The following is a 16,378-nucleotide window of genomic DNA, read 5'->3' as shown; positions in this document are numbered from 1 at the left end:
CTAGTGTAAGCACTACTTAGCAACAACTAAAACATCGGTGTGTTATCAACATTATTCTCATCCTAAATCCAAAACACAGCACTGTACCAGCTACTAGGAAGGAAATTAACTCTATCCCTGCCAAAAACAGGACACACTGAAAATCTCAGAGAACAGAAAATCCTTCTCGCAGAAGAACAGATAAGCTTTATCAAAGGGAGCAGCATGCCACCACAAGTTATATGTCGTGATGTGTAGGTATGATCACCTAATGATGTGACTCTTTTGCCTGAGAAACTTCACAGAGGCCCAGGCAACTTGTGTGTATGGGGGTCATTATCCAGTTCCACTAATGAGGAAAGGTAGGTGTGGATTCATCACTCAGTAACAACCTTTTGAAATCCCAATACTATGTCCTGACCAGAAGTCTTAGGTAGAAGGTCTCTACCTCCATATCCATCCATCTAAGTGGATAGGATGTGTCTATGTCAGTGCTGGATAATGGGTCAGTGGAACAAGTGGTGACCTATCACCCTTCCATCCAGACTACGATCGAAGTACTACTTCATAACTTCCTACTTATTCCTCTGCTAAGATGATGAAAGACAGAAATGGTCCTGGGAGTCTTCATGGTCCCAAGTGAGGGAGGAGTCAAACTGAAGTCAAGTGAAGGTGTCAGAAAGAACAGTCAGGAATTGTGACAATGATTCAGCTTACACTCTAAGACATTGTGCCAAGTACTGTGCTAAAGCACAGTGCTGAGAGAAGTCTTGGCTTCTCCTTGTTAAAAAGAACATGCTTGTATGGATTTCGTAAATACTAGTTTGATGAATAATAAACTAAACCATCCCTTGAGTTTATAATTGTTTCTGATGATGTGAGCCAGCAGAGTCTCTGCTGCTCAGTGATCTCTCAAACGTTCTCCGTTCCCTCTAGCAATTAACAAGGGAGAAGAGAATCTCAATTAAATGACCTTTCAGAAGGAAGGTAAATGGGAACAGGATCCCTTGTCAAGAGAATCAGCCCCCAATACATTCATAGAGATTAGTGCCAGCCTCTGGCTGAAGTTGGCTGCTTCGGCTTCTGATAATCCTAGCAAGCAAGGTCTAAGGAAGATGTAACAAACTTGTACTGTTTAGACTCTTTCACACGTTTGTAGGGCTTGTAGGCAGGGATATGTCTTTAATGTAAACGGCAATGGCAGTTGGTAAGCAAATCTCTCAATGTGGTACGAGTATCATTTATAGTGCAGGGCCAATATGTAAACTTTGGAGAGCCCAAAGAGCCATCACCCAAAGTGGAGAACAACAGTTTTGACAGTCTAAAAGCCAACAGTGCCTGGAAAGAAGGTGGAAAGCAGGCTCTTCCACCTCACCAGGAGGCTGTAAAGAACAGAGGAGGCTCTGGTTGTACTCTGCCCTCTGCGTCAATGTTCAGTGCCATCCACTCCTGTAGGTATACTCTGAGCATGCCTTACCACACATGCTCAGGACTGTGTCCCTCACAAAAACACAGCTGCAGCAGGTTGCTCATTTTTACAGAGGCCACCTGACTCTAATCATCAGAGATTCTGCCCTGGAATCAGCTCCTTCCTCAGCCTGCTTGCACTCTCTCAGAAGGTGGCCATAATTGCTAGTTTATAGGCTTGTCTGGGTGGAATCCAACCTTTTTTCCAAAGCTACCCTACTGTGCCAAATCCTGTGGTGTCTGCCTCAAAAGCACTCTCCATGAGAACAGAATGCACATTTTATGAGAGCAGGAGAGTATGTCAAAGCAGGTGCAGAATATACTTCCCTGGCTTCAAAGAGGAAAAAGTGCAGAGAGATGGTTAGTGTATTGAACCCATTCCCCTCTTCACAGACTTACTTAGAACATCCTTCACAGACTTATTTCGAACATCTAACACTTACTACAGATTTCAGTAAAGATGATTATTAGTAGCAGAAGTTCCTGTCCAGAGGTACAAAGGAGAAGCTCCTGTGCACCCATAGCATGGCCCCATTCTCATTACACACAGTGGAAAGAATATTGCTGATTTTATTAGGAATTGAGTCAGACCCTGTCACCAAACTAGTCAGTGAGCTAGGAAGTGTTGAGGGGGAAGGCTCACTTCTGCCTTTTAAATCTAAAACAAACAGCAATCCAAAACATATTTTCCCATTTCAATCACTTTGCTGATTTTATAAGCCTCTCCTCGCTGTACTAGGGCAATATTACTGTTTATTGATTACTCATTTTTAAAATGGAATCCCATCTGTTCTGCTTTATTCCTGCTTATTTCCAAAGTTTCCAATTAAATAGGGAATAAGATCTTAATTCCAGTATGGTTAAAATACACTGAAGTGAAGGCTACATTGGCTTTTTCATCTTCTCATTTGTAGTCTAAGGATGGGTGGCTTCTTTACAGAAACTTCTTAAACATTAGAAAATATAAGCACTGCTGTGAATAGGAAGATGTGCAAAGGTTCCTTTACAGGTTTGTTTTTTCCTTCCTGTTTCCAAACAGGATTGGAGAACTTCATAAAATATAATAATCTCACAGAAGACTCATGTCAGTTTGATGTCAATTCCACGCTGGGCTTGACATGCAGAAAGTCAAGCAACTTCAAATATTATAAACAACATGATAATTTCTGTTCATATAGAATAAGATTGCTAAAGTTAGGCTGTGTGGGAGGTTTGTACCAATGTACATGCACATGTACCAACGTGCATGTCTGCGCTCTTCTGTTACTAATGCCTCTCTACCTGACATTGTAGCTTTTTTTGATGTTCCTAAGCTTAGCTGCCCTTAAACACTGGAATTTCCACTGATTCATACACTTTGCCTAGAGATTTGCATTGCAGAAGCGATCTCGCTATTCTGTTTTGCTCTGAAGATCTAAACACCAATCACCACACCTCTTAATTCTCCTCGTGCAATCAAAGTGTGTCCTAAAACACATTGACACTCCAATCCCATGCCCTCTGCTCTTCCTGAAAGCTAACAGAACCAGCCTAGTTTACAAACAGCCTCCCCTTTCCAAACTGCCTCTGCAGTCTCTCCCAGTCTCTCTCCCATTCTTCAGCGATAACTCCATCCACCATTGGAATCTGCTGTGGCACAATCCAATTGTGCCTCCATTGCTGAAAAGACCTGAGAGGGCTTTGAGTACACAGAAAAGGATCGGGATTCTCAGACCTCTTGAATCCAGCCATTTCCATGCTTTATATAGTGCTGCAAGTAACAGTTTTTTTCAAGGAAATGAGAAAAAAAGGGACTGAAAAAAAGGAACATTACTTCAAGTAGTGCAACTTGTATGTAATCTATCACTGGAGCTCTGAGTCATGTATGTATGATGAACATGACCCCACTCAATTCAGCTTAGCTTATGCATCAGCTTTCCTTCCATAGTGGGATAAAGCTGTGGAAGTCCATAAAAAAAAAAGGGTCAAGCTAAAGGTATTCAGAAGTAGCCAAGAATTTTATTACTGATTCACAAGAAATCCACATTAATTGTCAATATCAGTCAATGCACCAATTCTGCAATGTCCTTACTGTAATGCATGTACAGATGATTTGCTCTGTACTGGCTTTTCATGGCCCCCATTTCACAGAGCATAATTTGTCTCAGACAAACCACTGACACACACTGAACAATATGCTGAAAAAATCCTTGATGCTTTTTTTTTCTTCTGTCTGTTGTACAGCATGTCCCAAATAAGTGGAGGATAGAAGACAAATTGACAGAAACTCGGATGACCCTTCGAAGACTATTCCTACAGTTTTATAGACTATAGCCTTAGCATCTTACAGTCATTCCTGCTTGAAACTATTCCTATAGTGTTTTCTCCTAACACATACCACAGTCCTAAAATTTATCCACCTTGGCTTATTTCTTTGCTTATGCCAGAGATTATTGCAGTCACTAGCTACATACAGTGCTGAGATCTTTTTATGTGATATGTGATAAACATTCACCATCAGCAATGTTCCCTGTGTTAATGAATTCTTTTAAAATTATGTTGAGTCTTTTGAGTAAACAAACAGAGGTATCAATGAATCATTAGGAAAAAAAAAATAGATTAATTAAAACCAATTCTGCAACCTTAAAAATCATGGACTTCCTTCCCCAATTTAAATTAATGTCACAGTCACAATTGTTAAAATTCTTACCTACGCTAATCATAAAAACCTAATCTTACAAAAAAAAAAATCACTTTTATCACTTGTGTTTAAGAAATGCTTTTCCTGAACAATAAAAACATGTGCACATGCTTGATTTTGTTCCCTATTAGCTGTCATTTTCTGTTTTTTTTTTCACTAAGCTGATCTTTGGGTTGCCCATATCTCAGGAGAGAACATTTATAACAATTATAATCCAAATGAAAACTTCATTCTTCTTAATCCTAAATTAGAGACAAACTTAATCTGAAGTTTCAACATCAAACAGGCTACCTTCAAATTCTGGGATGTAACTGGCTTGCTTTCTTTCTCTCATCTCCATTGCTCTTTGTCACATCTTTCAGTTAATTTTTCTTCTTTTTTAATCCTTTTCATTAGACTTGTTTATCTCTAACTGTTACTCACTGTTTCACCAGATAGCAAGTCATGATGTTATTTCACAGCAAAGGGCCACCATGCTGTCCTCACAGAAGTCAATGGCAAAATTCCCACTCACAGCAGAAGAAATTAAATACTGCTCTGATACGTTTTAACAGAAACTCTTCTGGACTCCCAGCTAATTAAATACCCTGCCATTATGCTAGTTCACCTTTGTTAACTTTCTACTTGTCTGGGTTGAAATACTTGAATACTTCAAGAAATTGAGTTTTCTCTCTTCTCCTCTCCTCTTTCCCTTGAAACCAAGAAACATATTCTTTTTCTTTTAAAATGTAATATTGCGTTTCTTACCATCCACGCTGTGACAAAATCTCCCATCCAAGTCCCAACTGCAGCTACCTTCATAAAATTTTCATTCCTGATGCCCATGAAGTCTGTTATAATGTATGCACTGTGGAAACAAGAACACAGGCTGTAAGCTATACACGTTTGCTTAATGCAGTTATAAAGAACTTGCTTTAGTGACAAAATTTATGATTAGCCGTTAAAGATTTCCCATTTTGTTCATAATCACTTTTTCTGCTAGATCTGAGTCTTGACATAGAACTGAACCAGGATGTGTCAATTCCAATTAGAAACGGAAATGTGAATCGGATTTTACAGCCCATGTCTCTTTTGAAGGTGCTAAAATAATGATAGGCAAAGGCTTTAGGATTATGTAAGGACTCTGGAAATATAAACTATTTTATACTTTTTACCTCTTCCTTTGTACAAATGGAATTGCAACATTCTTGGAATCGGTGACTTTGCAAAATCTTTATGAAGAAAAATGAAAATCTTGAAGTTCTCTTTAAAAAGTTAATTGAGCCATTTGACTTTTCACTCTACCAGTTATACAACCACGTTTTTTTAACACAACAGTGCAAGCAAGCTTTCCAGAATTTCAGTGCGATGTCGCTGTTTCCTGATTTATACAATGTATTTTCATAGATATATTTTACTTAAATCCAAAAGAAGCATTTCCATTCTGCTTAAATAATGCAACAGATAGGATTTAAAACCTCACGCAATAATTTGACCTCTACTTTCAAGTTCATCAAGATGCTATAAGGACAATTAAGAAGGTAAAGTTACTTGTGCTGGATTAAAACCTTTGTGAAAAAAATCATAGCTTTTAATATGCTCATATCCTTTGCTAAAAGACTTTTATAGTGTTTAAGAAGAGATGACTCTCCTCAAGAACTAACACATTGAATAATGATAGTAATTATATTTTAACTTCCGAAGTGATATCTTTGCTTTCAAGATACCTGTAAACATTGCTTTTATAATGTTATGCCTATTTGAGGGTGTGCACAACTCACCCAGTTGCATGTAACAACTTACTTGAACATTGCGCTATTCATTATTCAAATCTTACCATTATTATACACCAAATGTTGTAATGTCTAGGAGCTAACAGACCATATCCCACAACTGGATCAGCGCAAGCTAATCCTACTTTCTGGGGCAGTCCTATTAAAATCTAAATATTTGATCAGGATAGAGGATCTTGCTAGCACAAATCCATGCACAGCACTGTATCACTTCTTAGCTACAAGTTAATACGTTCTACAATAGAAATATTAATGTCATTGAATAGTTTCATGACACATGTAAAATGGCATACACTAATGGCTCTTTTCATTATACATGTCATGACCTTTCAGCTAATATGTCACTAACAAAAACACCATCCCTTTTTTTTCATCTGTTGAACAGCGTATAAATGCTGGCTCACACAAGAACAGCTACACTGGGTCTGCCTGAAGTCCCCCTGTTCCAAGGCCCCGTCTCCAAGACAGGGCAACAGCAGATACCTCGGGAAGACTATGAGAACAGGCAAGCACACCCCTCCCAGATATATTCTCCCAACGTCTTTATAACTGGGAAACATTTGGAATTCCTTCTTTTCCTGCATCTTGGGTATGCCATTCTTGTAGCATCTGTGAAGGCGAAAAATTATCAAGTCTGACTTCCTTAAGAATGTGTCTCATTAACAAAGAAGGCATGACAATAAATGTCAGTTGTAAGGACTGGCCCCCAAAAGCAAACCATATCTTTATCTTTTTCATCAGTGTGAAACACATACAAAAACCCCACAGTTCTCACCCTTTTTATTGCCATTTCTCATATGCATTATACACGATTACAGGTGTACAGAAACTAAATGAACACTTGCACAACGCTCCTGAAAAACGGGCCCTTTGGGTAACTCCTATATATATAAGGTCCCATATAGTGGGCCTGCCACAGCCACCCATGGCACGCTGATGTACACAAGATGGGTTATCCAAAAAGGCTGAGAGGTCACTGATCACTGAATATAGGTATTAACAAGTAGAAGAGATATCAAACCAGACATAAGCTATTTTTTAAATGGAAATTGAAATTCTTCATGTAGTCACTTGTTTTTATGAATCTTAAAAGTACCTGAAGGCTTATAATAAGGTTGGATGAGCTGGATACAATACTTAAATAGATAGAAAGGCCTTGAAAGCACCAGATCATCCTAACAGTCCTTTTTGTAATTTGAAACATGAACATCTGAAACATGAAAGCATCCAAGAAGCCTAGTATAAATTGTACACCGTAGTCTGTAAGTAATGAATGCCTAAATTAAATGTGCAAATTGACAGACCTTCAGTTAGAGTGAAAATAGCATATTATTGTAAAGAAACTCTTAAGAACATCATCTGTGCATATTTTAAGTCCATTTACTGATTAAAATACAGCTACAACTTTTTATGGAACAGGGAAAATATTTTTAGCACTGTCATTATCTTATTAGAAATAGTAATGAAAAACACTGCTATTTTATTAACTATTAGCATTACATCCTGTGTCTTTTATGCTCTCTGCAGTATTATTTTAATTTCAAAACACAAAGAGAAATCGACTTTTTTAAAATATGGCTTTTTGGCTGTTAAAAATGAAAAAACCCTCCATTTTTAATTTTCAGGTTTTAGTTAAATATAAATGAGAGTAGTTGACATTTTCAAAAAAGCCATGCTTGCCTGATGATGTTACCAGGATATATAATTTAACAGTACCAAAAGTAAAATTAATTCTATTGTAGAAAAATCCTCACTTTTTTCTAGCTTTAGCTAGTGATTAGAGCAGTTCTCATTAATTGGTTACTCTGTTTCCTGGCTAGGACCCATGTCTGCACCTTGCAGGAGAGCTAATAGCTGTTGGGTTCCAGTTAACTGTCATGGTCAGCCCAGATTTTCTATAGCTTGTCAAAAGGCTTCTGTTTGCTTTGCCATACTTGTATTCTGTAGCAAGGTACATTCATATTGCATGAATAGCACAATCTAAGAATCACAGAATTATAGAATTGTTTAGGTTGGAAAAGACCTTTAAGATCATCCAGTCCAACCATTAACCTAGCACTGCCAAATCCACCACTAAACCATGTCCCTAAGCACCACATCTACACGTCTTTTAAAACCTCCAGGGATGGTGATGCAACCACTTCCCTGGGCAGCCTGTTCCAATGCTTGATAACCCTTTCAGTGAAGAAATTTCAACTTGAGGCCATTTCCTCTCGTCCTATCGCTTGTTACTTGGGAGAAGAGACCGACACCCACCTCGCTACAACCTCCTGTCAGGCGGTTGCAGAGAGCGATGAGGTCTCCCCCCAGCCTCCTTTTCTCCAGGCTAAACAACCCCAGTTCCCTCAGCCGCTCCTCATGAGACTTGTTCTCCAGACCCCTCACCAGCCTCGTTGCCCTGCTTTGGGCACGCTCCAGCACCTCGACGTCCTTCTTGTAGTGAGGGGCCCAAAACTGAACACAGTATTTGAGGTGCGGCCTCACTAGTGCCGAGTACAGGGGGACTTCCCTAGTCCTGCTGGCCACACTATTTCTGATACAAAAAAAACCCCCACTGAGTGGAAAAACACAACAGTTAAAGCTCATAACAGTAAAAAGCTCCTCAGAAACAGACAGGATAAGTGAAAATAATTAAAGGCTGAGGAGCCAATACTTGTGAATGTTATAAAGGACAAGTTTGCGATTGGGATTTGGGACAAACCCACTATTAACCTTTGACAGTAAAACTGAAGGCTGCAAAGCCAGGGAAATTGCTCTTTACAGGCCAAAGACTATGGAAGGTAGACCACAATTTTGACAGAATAGGACAAAACAGAGGAACCAAAAGACAAAAGAGACTTGAGACACATAGTTCTAAAATAGAGTCCAAAAAACCCCATCATAAGGTGCTGCCTACATCCATGTTGTTGCAAAAGGTAAGTTAATAACAGCGAGTCACTAAAAAAAGGTACAAGCCCAATGTATTTGATCACTTTTCTGGAGTTAGCAGCAGAGTGTGCACAAAACAAAGAGGGAAACAACAGCACTAGCCCGGAGAAATAGTTCAAAGGAAGATATCAGAGCATTTTTTCAAAGAAGGATGACACTTTGGCAGCTGCCAAAATGATGAACAGTTTGAAAGCAAATGGAACGTTTTTAATTTTAAGTTGGATAAAGATGTACAAGCCACTGTGGTGCTATCAACATTGTTCTAGGCACTGGAATAAAAGTCATGGCTGAAACTCAGTTCTGAGATAGTGTTTTCTTGACCATCACAGGAATCTATAACTGGGATATAGCTTGAATTTAGACACTTACATTTAAGTGTAAACCAGGGATCCAAACTCTCAATGGAACCTAGTCAGAATAGTAAATGAAAATTAGAGCATGATTCGTCCTTATGCTACTGTAGACATGCTGGGTGAAGTATTTGTTTGCCTTATGTTACTGCAGGATGGCTAGCATGTCAAAACAGTATGTTCACATATCAAAAGGCATTGCTAAACCTATGTGACTAAATAATTCCAGGTGCTGTGACATATCCTGGTCTCCAGATGATAATCCAAAGAGATCTGGATCTCTTGTAAGGCCTGTAACACATCTGACAACCCAGACGCATCTGAACTGAACCCTAGGTCTCCATGGACTACAATGAGAGTGTAGACACTTTGGGGAGGTTTTAGTTGCCTTTTAATGCTATTTTAGCAACCTTGATGCATCTTAACTACACTTCAGCTGGCTCTTTATACACTCTAGATTGTCTAAGGCACTGGGCTGGCACATAGCACACAGGGCATGTTCTGTACAGAGTCTACAAGAACCGCACCCATAGAGGGTGGTAACTTAAGGCTCTTCGAAAAGGAGGGAGGCCTAGATATCTTTTAGGTTGAGTGATAAAAAGTCTGTACATGTTCTGCAGTCTGATACGTGCTTTTCTGAGGCAGTTTTGTTATCTGGCATTCCCCCTAAATAGCTGATTATCTATATGGGACTCATCTTCCTTGGTGCACCTGACAAAATGAAATGCCTTGACAATGGCCAACGAGTGACAGCGCAGGGGTTCACGCAGGCTGCAAAGAAATATGTGTTTAGATGTGGCACCACAAGCTTCCATTACTCTTAATTTAGCAGAGGCAAAGAGTGTCAGCATAACTGAAAACATACATAAAAGACTGCAGATACAGTTCCTGATCCATATTTGTCACTCTAAAACAACAGAATGGTAAATGAGACACTTGGTAGCACTTTGCTCAGCTGAAAAGCTATCCCTCTACTGCTAGGAACTGAAGTCAGAGGCACAGGGAACTGGAAGATGCACAGAGACAACAAGACCTGCTGTCCTATAAATTGGCATATCATAATGAGAATGGCATAATGCATAGCTACCTACAAACACTACAGAGAGGACAACAACTAGTCATACAGTCCCTAACCATCCCCAGTGCACACTTTAGAGGTACAGATGAAACTTTTTCTATGACACCAGAACAGGGAGAATTAAGAGGCACTGAACCAGGGATTTTTCTTGACAAGACTCAAAGAGATAACAGCCACAAGAGGCTCAGCAGGCTAATCTCCAAGACACAACAAAACTAGGATGCAAAAACGGCTTGGCCATAGCAAGACAGATCCACGGCACAGTGCAGAACACCTGAGACTGATGGATTCATGCTGTAACTGAGCATTGCTGGGTGGTAACTTATTTATACATGTTTTTTTGAAATCAGGCAACAGAACTGCAATTCTGAAAACCTCTGCTCATCAGTCTACAGGCCTGAGGGCTGCCTAACTTACTCTGGGGACTTGGCTTTTAAAGCTCCCAAGCCATTTGAAGTTCTGCTGCTAGGCATGTACAGGAGCTGCTCACTCTCCACAGGAATAGGCCATTTGGCTTCTAGCTCACATCCTATATTGATTGATATCCATAAAGCAGTTATTCCTCCACTTGGTTTGCCTGCGGAGCTCCATCTGTGAAGTGTTTTGCAAGCTTGCCTATAAGACAGGCCTCATTGAAAAATGCAGCAATTGCATTTCTGTCTGTTAATGTAGAAGAGATGTATGCACGTAACTTAAACTGTAGGGAACACATGAGATCCAATCCCTATTCCAAGGGACACTGGTTCAATGCCTTTCAAAGTTAGAGAATTGCGCCTCACTCTCCATAAGAAAAGATAATGACCAACTCCTGTTAGGACAGTAGGATTTTTGCATATGGCACTCTCCAAGAGGATGAGAAATGTGTGTTTCAGCCTCCTGTAGGTGAGGGGTAACTGAAGCTGTATATGCCATGTCTTGTACAAGTATCTTCTTTCACATATAGGACAGACATTTTAGAGAAGTGGAATGGGTGCCACTGGTCAGGATAGGAGTTTGGATTAGCTCACCAGTACAGTCCTAATTAAGGTGCCTCAAGCAAGTTGGGACAAGATTTAAAATATATTCCTGTCCTTAATATATTAATTAAGGTGCCTCAAGCAAGTTGGGACAGGATTTAAAATATATTCCTGTCCTTGCTATATTTATAGCTTCTTTGTTGCTAATTGTAGGAGTTTCTTGTTCCCTGTGTGGGTTTTTGTGGATCCTATGCCAACAACCCTCAAGTGCTTGATGCCCCATAGAGTCTGGACTTCTCTTTAGGGACCAAGTGGTATTCATGCAGATTAACTTTTGCCTAATGATGCTAGTCTTCCTAGGCTGTCTCCATAATCAATGGATTTGACAGCAACTCAGAGCAGGACGTTAATTTAGATGATTTTCACGTACGGCATCACTAAGGGCCAACAGCTTACTTCTAAAGGATTTGCAAAAGGTAACATAATGGCAGGGCTACTGCCAGGGGATGTGAGAGTCTGCATCTTTAATGGGAAAATCTTAGGGATCTGCAAATTCAGAAGTGTTAAGGACCTCCACTATGGGAGGAACGCTGCCTCCCTGGGCTAAAGGTAAACTTTGGTGAGTGCTGGTACATACTCCCAGTGAGTTTAAATGACAGGATTTGCTACACCTACAATTTTTATGTCAAACCTTAAATGACATAAATCAAATCAGAGACAACCAGTGGCTGAGTTGGGAACTGAACCCAGATTTCTCCCCTCTCAGATGAGCAACTTTCTCCATCATTATGTAAGTGCTTTGATGAAAATGCTGTACAACCCCTACAGACTCCACTATAAAGCACTTCCTATGGACAGGATAGTCTGGGAAAAAGCATAAAAAGTGCCTGACAAAAGAATTCAACAAATTGATTTTTCAAATTTATTATATCCATATCTTTTCCAAATTTTCCAGGATTTTTGCTATTCTTGTGCAATGTGTATCATCACATGTATATTTTGTTTAGTCAGACAAGAGAAAAACAAAGGCTGCAGAGTGCTTTTAGCATCTTTCTGCAGCAAATAAAGGTTACACCACTCAGCAAAGGACAGGTTGCCTGAAACACTTCTAATACTGTTGTGCTAATAGATGAATGCTCACCTAAATATGTGAGCATGTTTATGCTCACATAAACATCCACACCCTGGCTGTGTTACCAGCCCCCACCACACACTCACACAGACACAAGCACTGCAGCTGTTTATATGTGTAGCTGTTTATGCTTCCACTTAAATTCTATAACCGCCGCATAAGTTGTTTTTACTGAAGCAAAGAAACAAAGGGTTGCCTCTTACATGTCTGTTTGATACTACAGGAGAGGATTAAGATATTTACTTACTGCAAAGTTTATTGAAAATTGTTTTAGTGGACAATCAAACAAGTTAAGAGAACTGTGACAAGGTAAGAGAACTGTGTCACTTTTTAGCATCTCTTTTAATAGGTAGTAAAATTCTGCAACTAATCCACAAGACTGTAGTACGAGCTGGTACATTACATGCCGTATTTGATTCACTCCATTTGCCTATATACTATGATATCAAAATAATTTTACACTAAAAAGGTCCAAAATGCTAGCACAGGTGCCCGGGGACAAAAATAGGACAAGTGGCCTTGGGTATACGCATTTTGAGCATTTAAAGAGGATCCTGACTCATCACACTGTAACACAGTCTGCAGACATACACGTTTGCAGTCTCAGCCCTTGCCGTAAGCATCCTGAGAAGGATAACGAGTGCTGATTTTCAACAAGTTGCTAAACAGCAAGCTAAATTATACACATGTACACTGAAGAAAAATGTATGCTCAGAGTTTCTAAAATTTAGAAAAATGTTGTAAACTGTTTTTTGGGGGCTTTTTACATTTAACATTTTGTTAAATGTTGTAGATTTGCTTATCTTAAAATACAGATAATTTGTTTGGTGAGTGACATTTAAAAAATAGCTACTAAAATTTGAAAATAACATTAAGAAATTTGAAAATAACTAGCAGAAACTAAGGCATATAACAGGCAATTTGTTTGGGAAGGTTAAGTTAGGTTAGTAATTTAGCAAGAGAGAGACGCAGTAAAACATTTTCTTTTAAATAAATACTTGCTTTGTTTTTAAACTTGGCGAGATACTGGTAAGAATGGCTTTGAACAATGCTGCGCTGGCTGAACTCTTCAGAATGGGACATGGCTTACACACATCCATTCCTGGTGCTGACATTTCAGTACAGCTAAGAAGGGATAAAGACAGATGTGCAGCAGTATTCTCAGAGCTGGCAGTTGCAAGAAAAAAATGATTCACTTTAGGAAAAAAAAAAAGAGAACTGCTCATATCATTGCCAGAATATAAACAAAATTAAATGATGTAGCTGGAACTTCACCACTTTGACCAAGTGCTTTGATAACATTTAAAACTTCTGTGAGTTCCAGCAAAAACTTTGTACTGTCTATCCATTTCAGTTTTAGGGATAGCAGAGAAGTTTAAATGCATTATTGTAATGCTGAATAAATGAGTAACTGCAGTATTATTGCTATTCAGAAAGGGGAAATTAGAACGATTTGCAGTTGGTACAAAACACTGAATGGACTCTGCTTGTAAGTAGCAGCCCAACTGCGAAAGCAAAAGCAGAAATGTATTTTAGCAAATTTTAGTAGAATCTTCTAAGTATTAGCAGATAATGCAACTTTACATATTAATCATTCTTTAACTTATTAAACTTCCCTGAACCATTGATAAACAGATTTTTTTAATAAATTACAATAATTAAATGCCAGAAAACTACAAGCAACATGTTCTAAGTTGATGAATTGGAACTGAGGGAACAAAGAAACACCGGCACAGAATCTCTGCTGACAGATTCTCAGCAATCATAACTGAAAAGAATGTGAGCTGGCTCTGAAAAAAATTTTAAGCCCATAATGTAAAATAAAATTGTGAAAATTTCTTACGAGTTTACTTTTTAAATAATTTATTATAAACAAAGTAGATTTTTTTCTTTATTTAATGACAATGTTTTAAGGCTTTATAAAGACTAATATTAGTTTGAATTTCAAGGGTCTACTGTAGTGATTGGGTGTGTGAAAATTTCTTCCGAGTTTACTTTTTAAATAATTTATTATAAACAAAGTAGATTTTTTTCTTTATTTAATGACAATGTTTTAAGGCTTTATAAAGACTAATATTAGTTTGAATTTCAAGGGTCTACTGTAGTGATTGGGTGAAGCAAGGACCATGTGCCTTCTTTCAACACTATTTTCAGGAACCACTGATACCCTGCAGCTGAGTGACAAGTGGCCAAAGGATTGTCCTTTCAGTATGGACCAGGGGACTTCTAGTGTTTTACTGAACATTGGAAGACATTGAAGAACCTATATATTTGTGACTGGAACAAGGTGAGATGCTTCACTACAGCAAATGTTGGACCAGTATTTGAACCTCTTAGATGGAGTTTGAATTTGAGAAGTAATTGGAAATACAGATGAATGCAACCTGCATATGGATGCCCATTTTTAAAGCAGTGGAGACTGACATATGACTCACCTTACAATTTGCATCAAAGTATGTAAATGTGTGGTGGAGGAGTGTAATTGCTGCTAAATAGGCTAAAATGATTTTTTTTTTTACTACATCAGTACAGTGTGGTAAGTTTTAATTTTGACATTTTTGTTTCCAGAGTTTTGCTGCAGAGACATGTCAGAGTATCTGAAGCAGAGAAGACATCCTTTATAGGCTAGAAGGTGATCTCCCTGACACACAGGCTTTAAATGACAATTTCAAATCCATTCACATTACCTTTTATGTAAGATATGAAGATATTCGTTTTGGCTTGTGTGCTTGTACTGCCAGTGCTGATGGCACCTCTGTCTCTTTCTTCAAAGTTATCAGAAGTAAAAAATGGTATGGAGCATTTTACTATTATTATAAAATGGTAGGTCATGCATAGTCTGTGATCACTTGAAGGAACACACTGCTTTTAATAGATTTGGGGAAAAAAATAAAAATCTGAAAATATGAACAAATTTTCAAAATGCAAAAAACTTGCCAGTTCTCAAACTGAACATAATCTTGTGGTTTGATTTAAAAATTAAGTTACTTATACTTAGAAATATTTAGCTTGATTTTTTTTAACCTGTTTCTATGATCATTCCAGCTTTCTTTCCAAATCTGCGTATCATAAGCATTTTCATTATTTTCATTTCTTTTGCTGGTTTGGGACAGGAAATCCTTCTAATCTGCAAAAATTCTTGGGAGACTGAAAAAATGCTTCATGTCCAAATCACTTTGGATTAGCATTTATTGTGTAAGTTTTTCCTTCCAGAAAAATTTATTTCTACCTCAAACTACAATACAGAATAAGGTCAGATACTCCTTTAGAGGATTCAAAGTTTAACTACAGATAATGAAAACATTCATCTTTCAACAGTAAGGTAATTTAAGGCTTAATTACATCTGAAGTGTGTCAAAATCAATTTACCAATTTTCCATTTTCTATTTAAATATTACTGTTTCACAAGAAACTTCTTATGTTTTCTTATGAACCAAGTCCACAGTATGTAAGCAAAGTTGTGAGAGAATGACTGTGTAGGTCCTGTAATGACTATTTTAAATTATCCAAATCAATCTGGGACTTTGCGTCATGATTGTTCAAATTGTAAAAAATACTAAAGTGTCAAGGTTGTAGAACAGGTGATTCAACTAAAATGATTTTTTTTAAAATAAGTATTTCTTTGAATTATTCTCTTTAAAGACAAGTAATATTTGAAATGAATGAGTCAGGAACAAGAACAGTCAGTGATAACATCTCAGACTGAATGGATGCAGATGGGGCAGAGTCCTGCTACTTTGCATTGCAGAAGTATAAATTTTCTAAAAAAGGAAGAGTGACTAAGTCATACCTGCCTTGGAGCTCGTGGGATGTTTGCTGAATGAGTAGAAAGGAGATTGGACTTCATGGAAGTTTGTCCCGGTTTCAGCTGGGATAGAGTTAATTTTCTTTCTAGTAGCTGGTACAGGGCTGTGTTTTGGATTTAGGGTGAGAACAATGTTGATAACACACCGATGTTTTAGTTGTTGATAAGTAGTGCTCACACTAGCCAAGGACTTTTCAGCTTCTTGCCCTGCCACAGGGAGAAGCTGGGAGG

General features: G+C 38.3%; 1 protein-coding gene across 1 annotated transcript in view; it reads right to left on the bottom strand.

The window, feature by feature from the left end:
* The window catches only part of TMEM117 (transmembrane protein 117), a 234,622-nt gene that overhangs the window by 123,802 nt on the left and 94,442 nt on the right, over positions 1-16,378 (bottom strand). Inside the window, exon 3 of the mRNA XM_009286248.2 lies at positions 4,874-4,973. Coding sequence (XP_009284523.1) covers positions 4,874-4,973 — 100 coding nt within the window. The remainder of the gene's footprint in view (positions 1-4,873; positions 4,974-16,378) is intronic.

Source organism: Aptenodytes forsteri, unplaced genomic scaffold (genome assembly GCF_000699145.1).
Source record: "Aptenodytes forsteri isolate BGI_AS27 unplaced genomic scaffold, ASM69914v1 Scaffold103, whole genome shotgun sequence".
Lineage (NCBI taxonomy): Eukaryota > Metazoa > Chordata > Aves > Sphenisciformes > Spheniscidae > Aptenodytes > Aptenodytes forsteri.
Note: the sequence above shows the minus strand (reverse complement) of the source record. Positions and strands in the feature narration are given on the sequence as shown.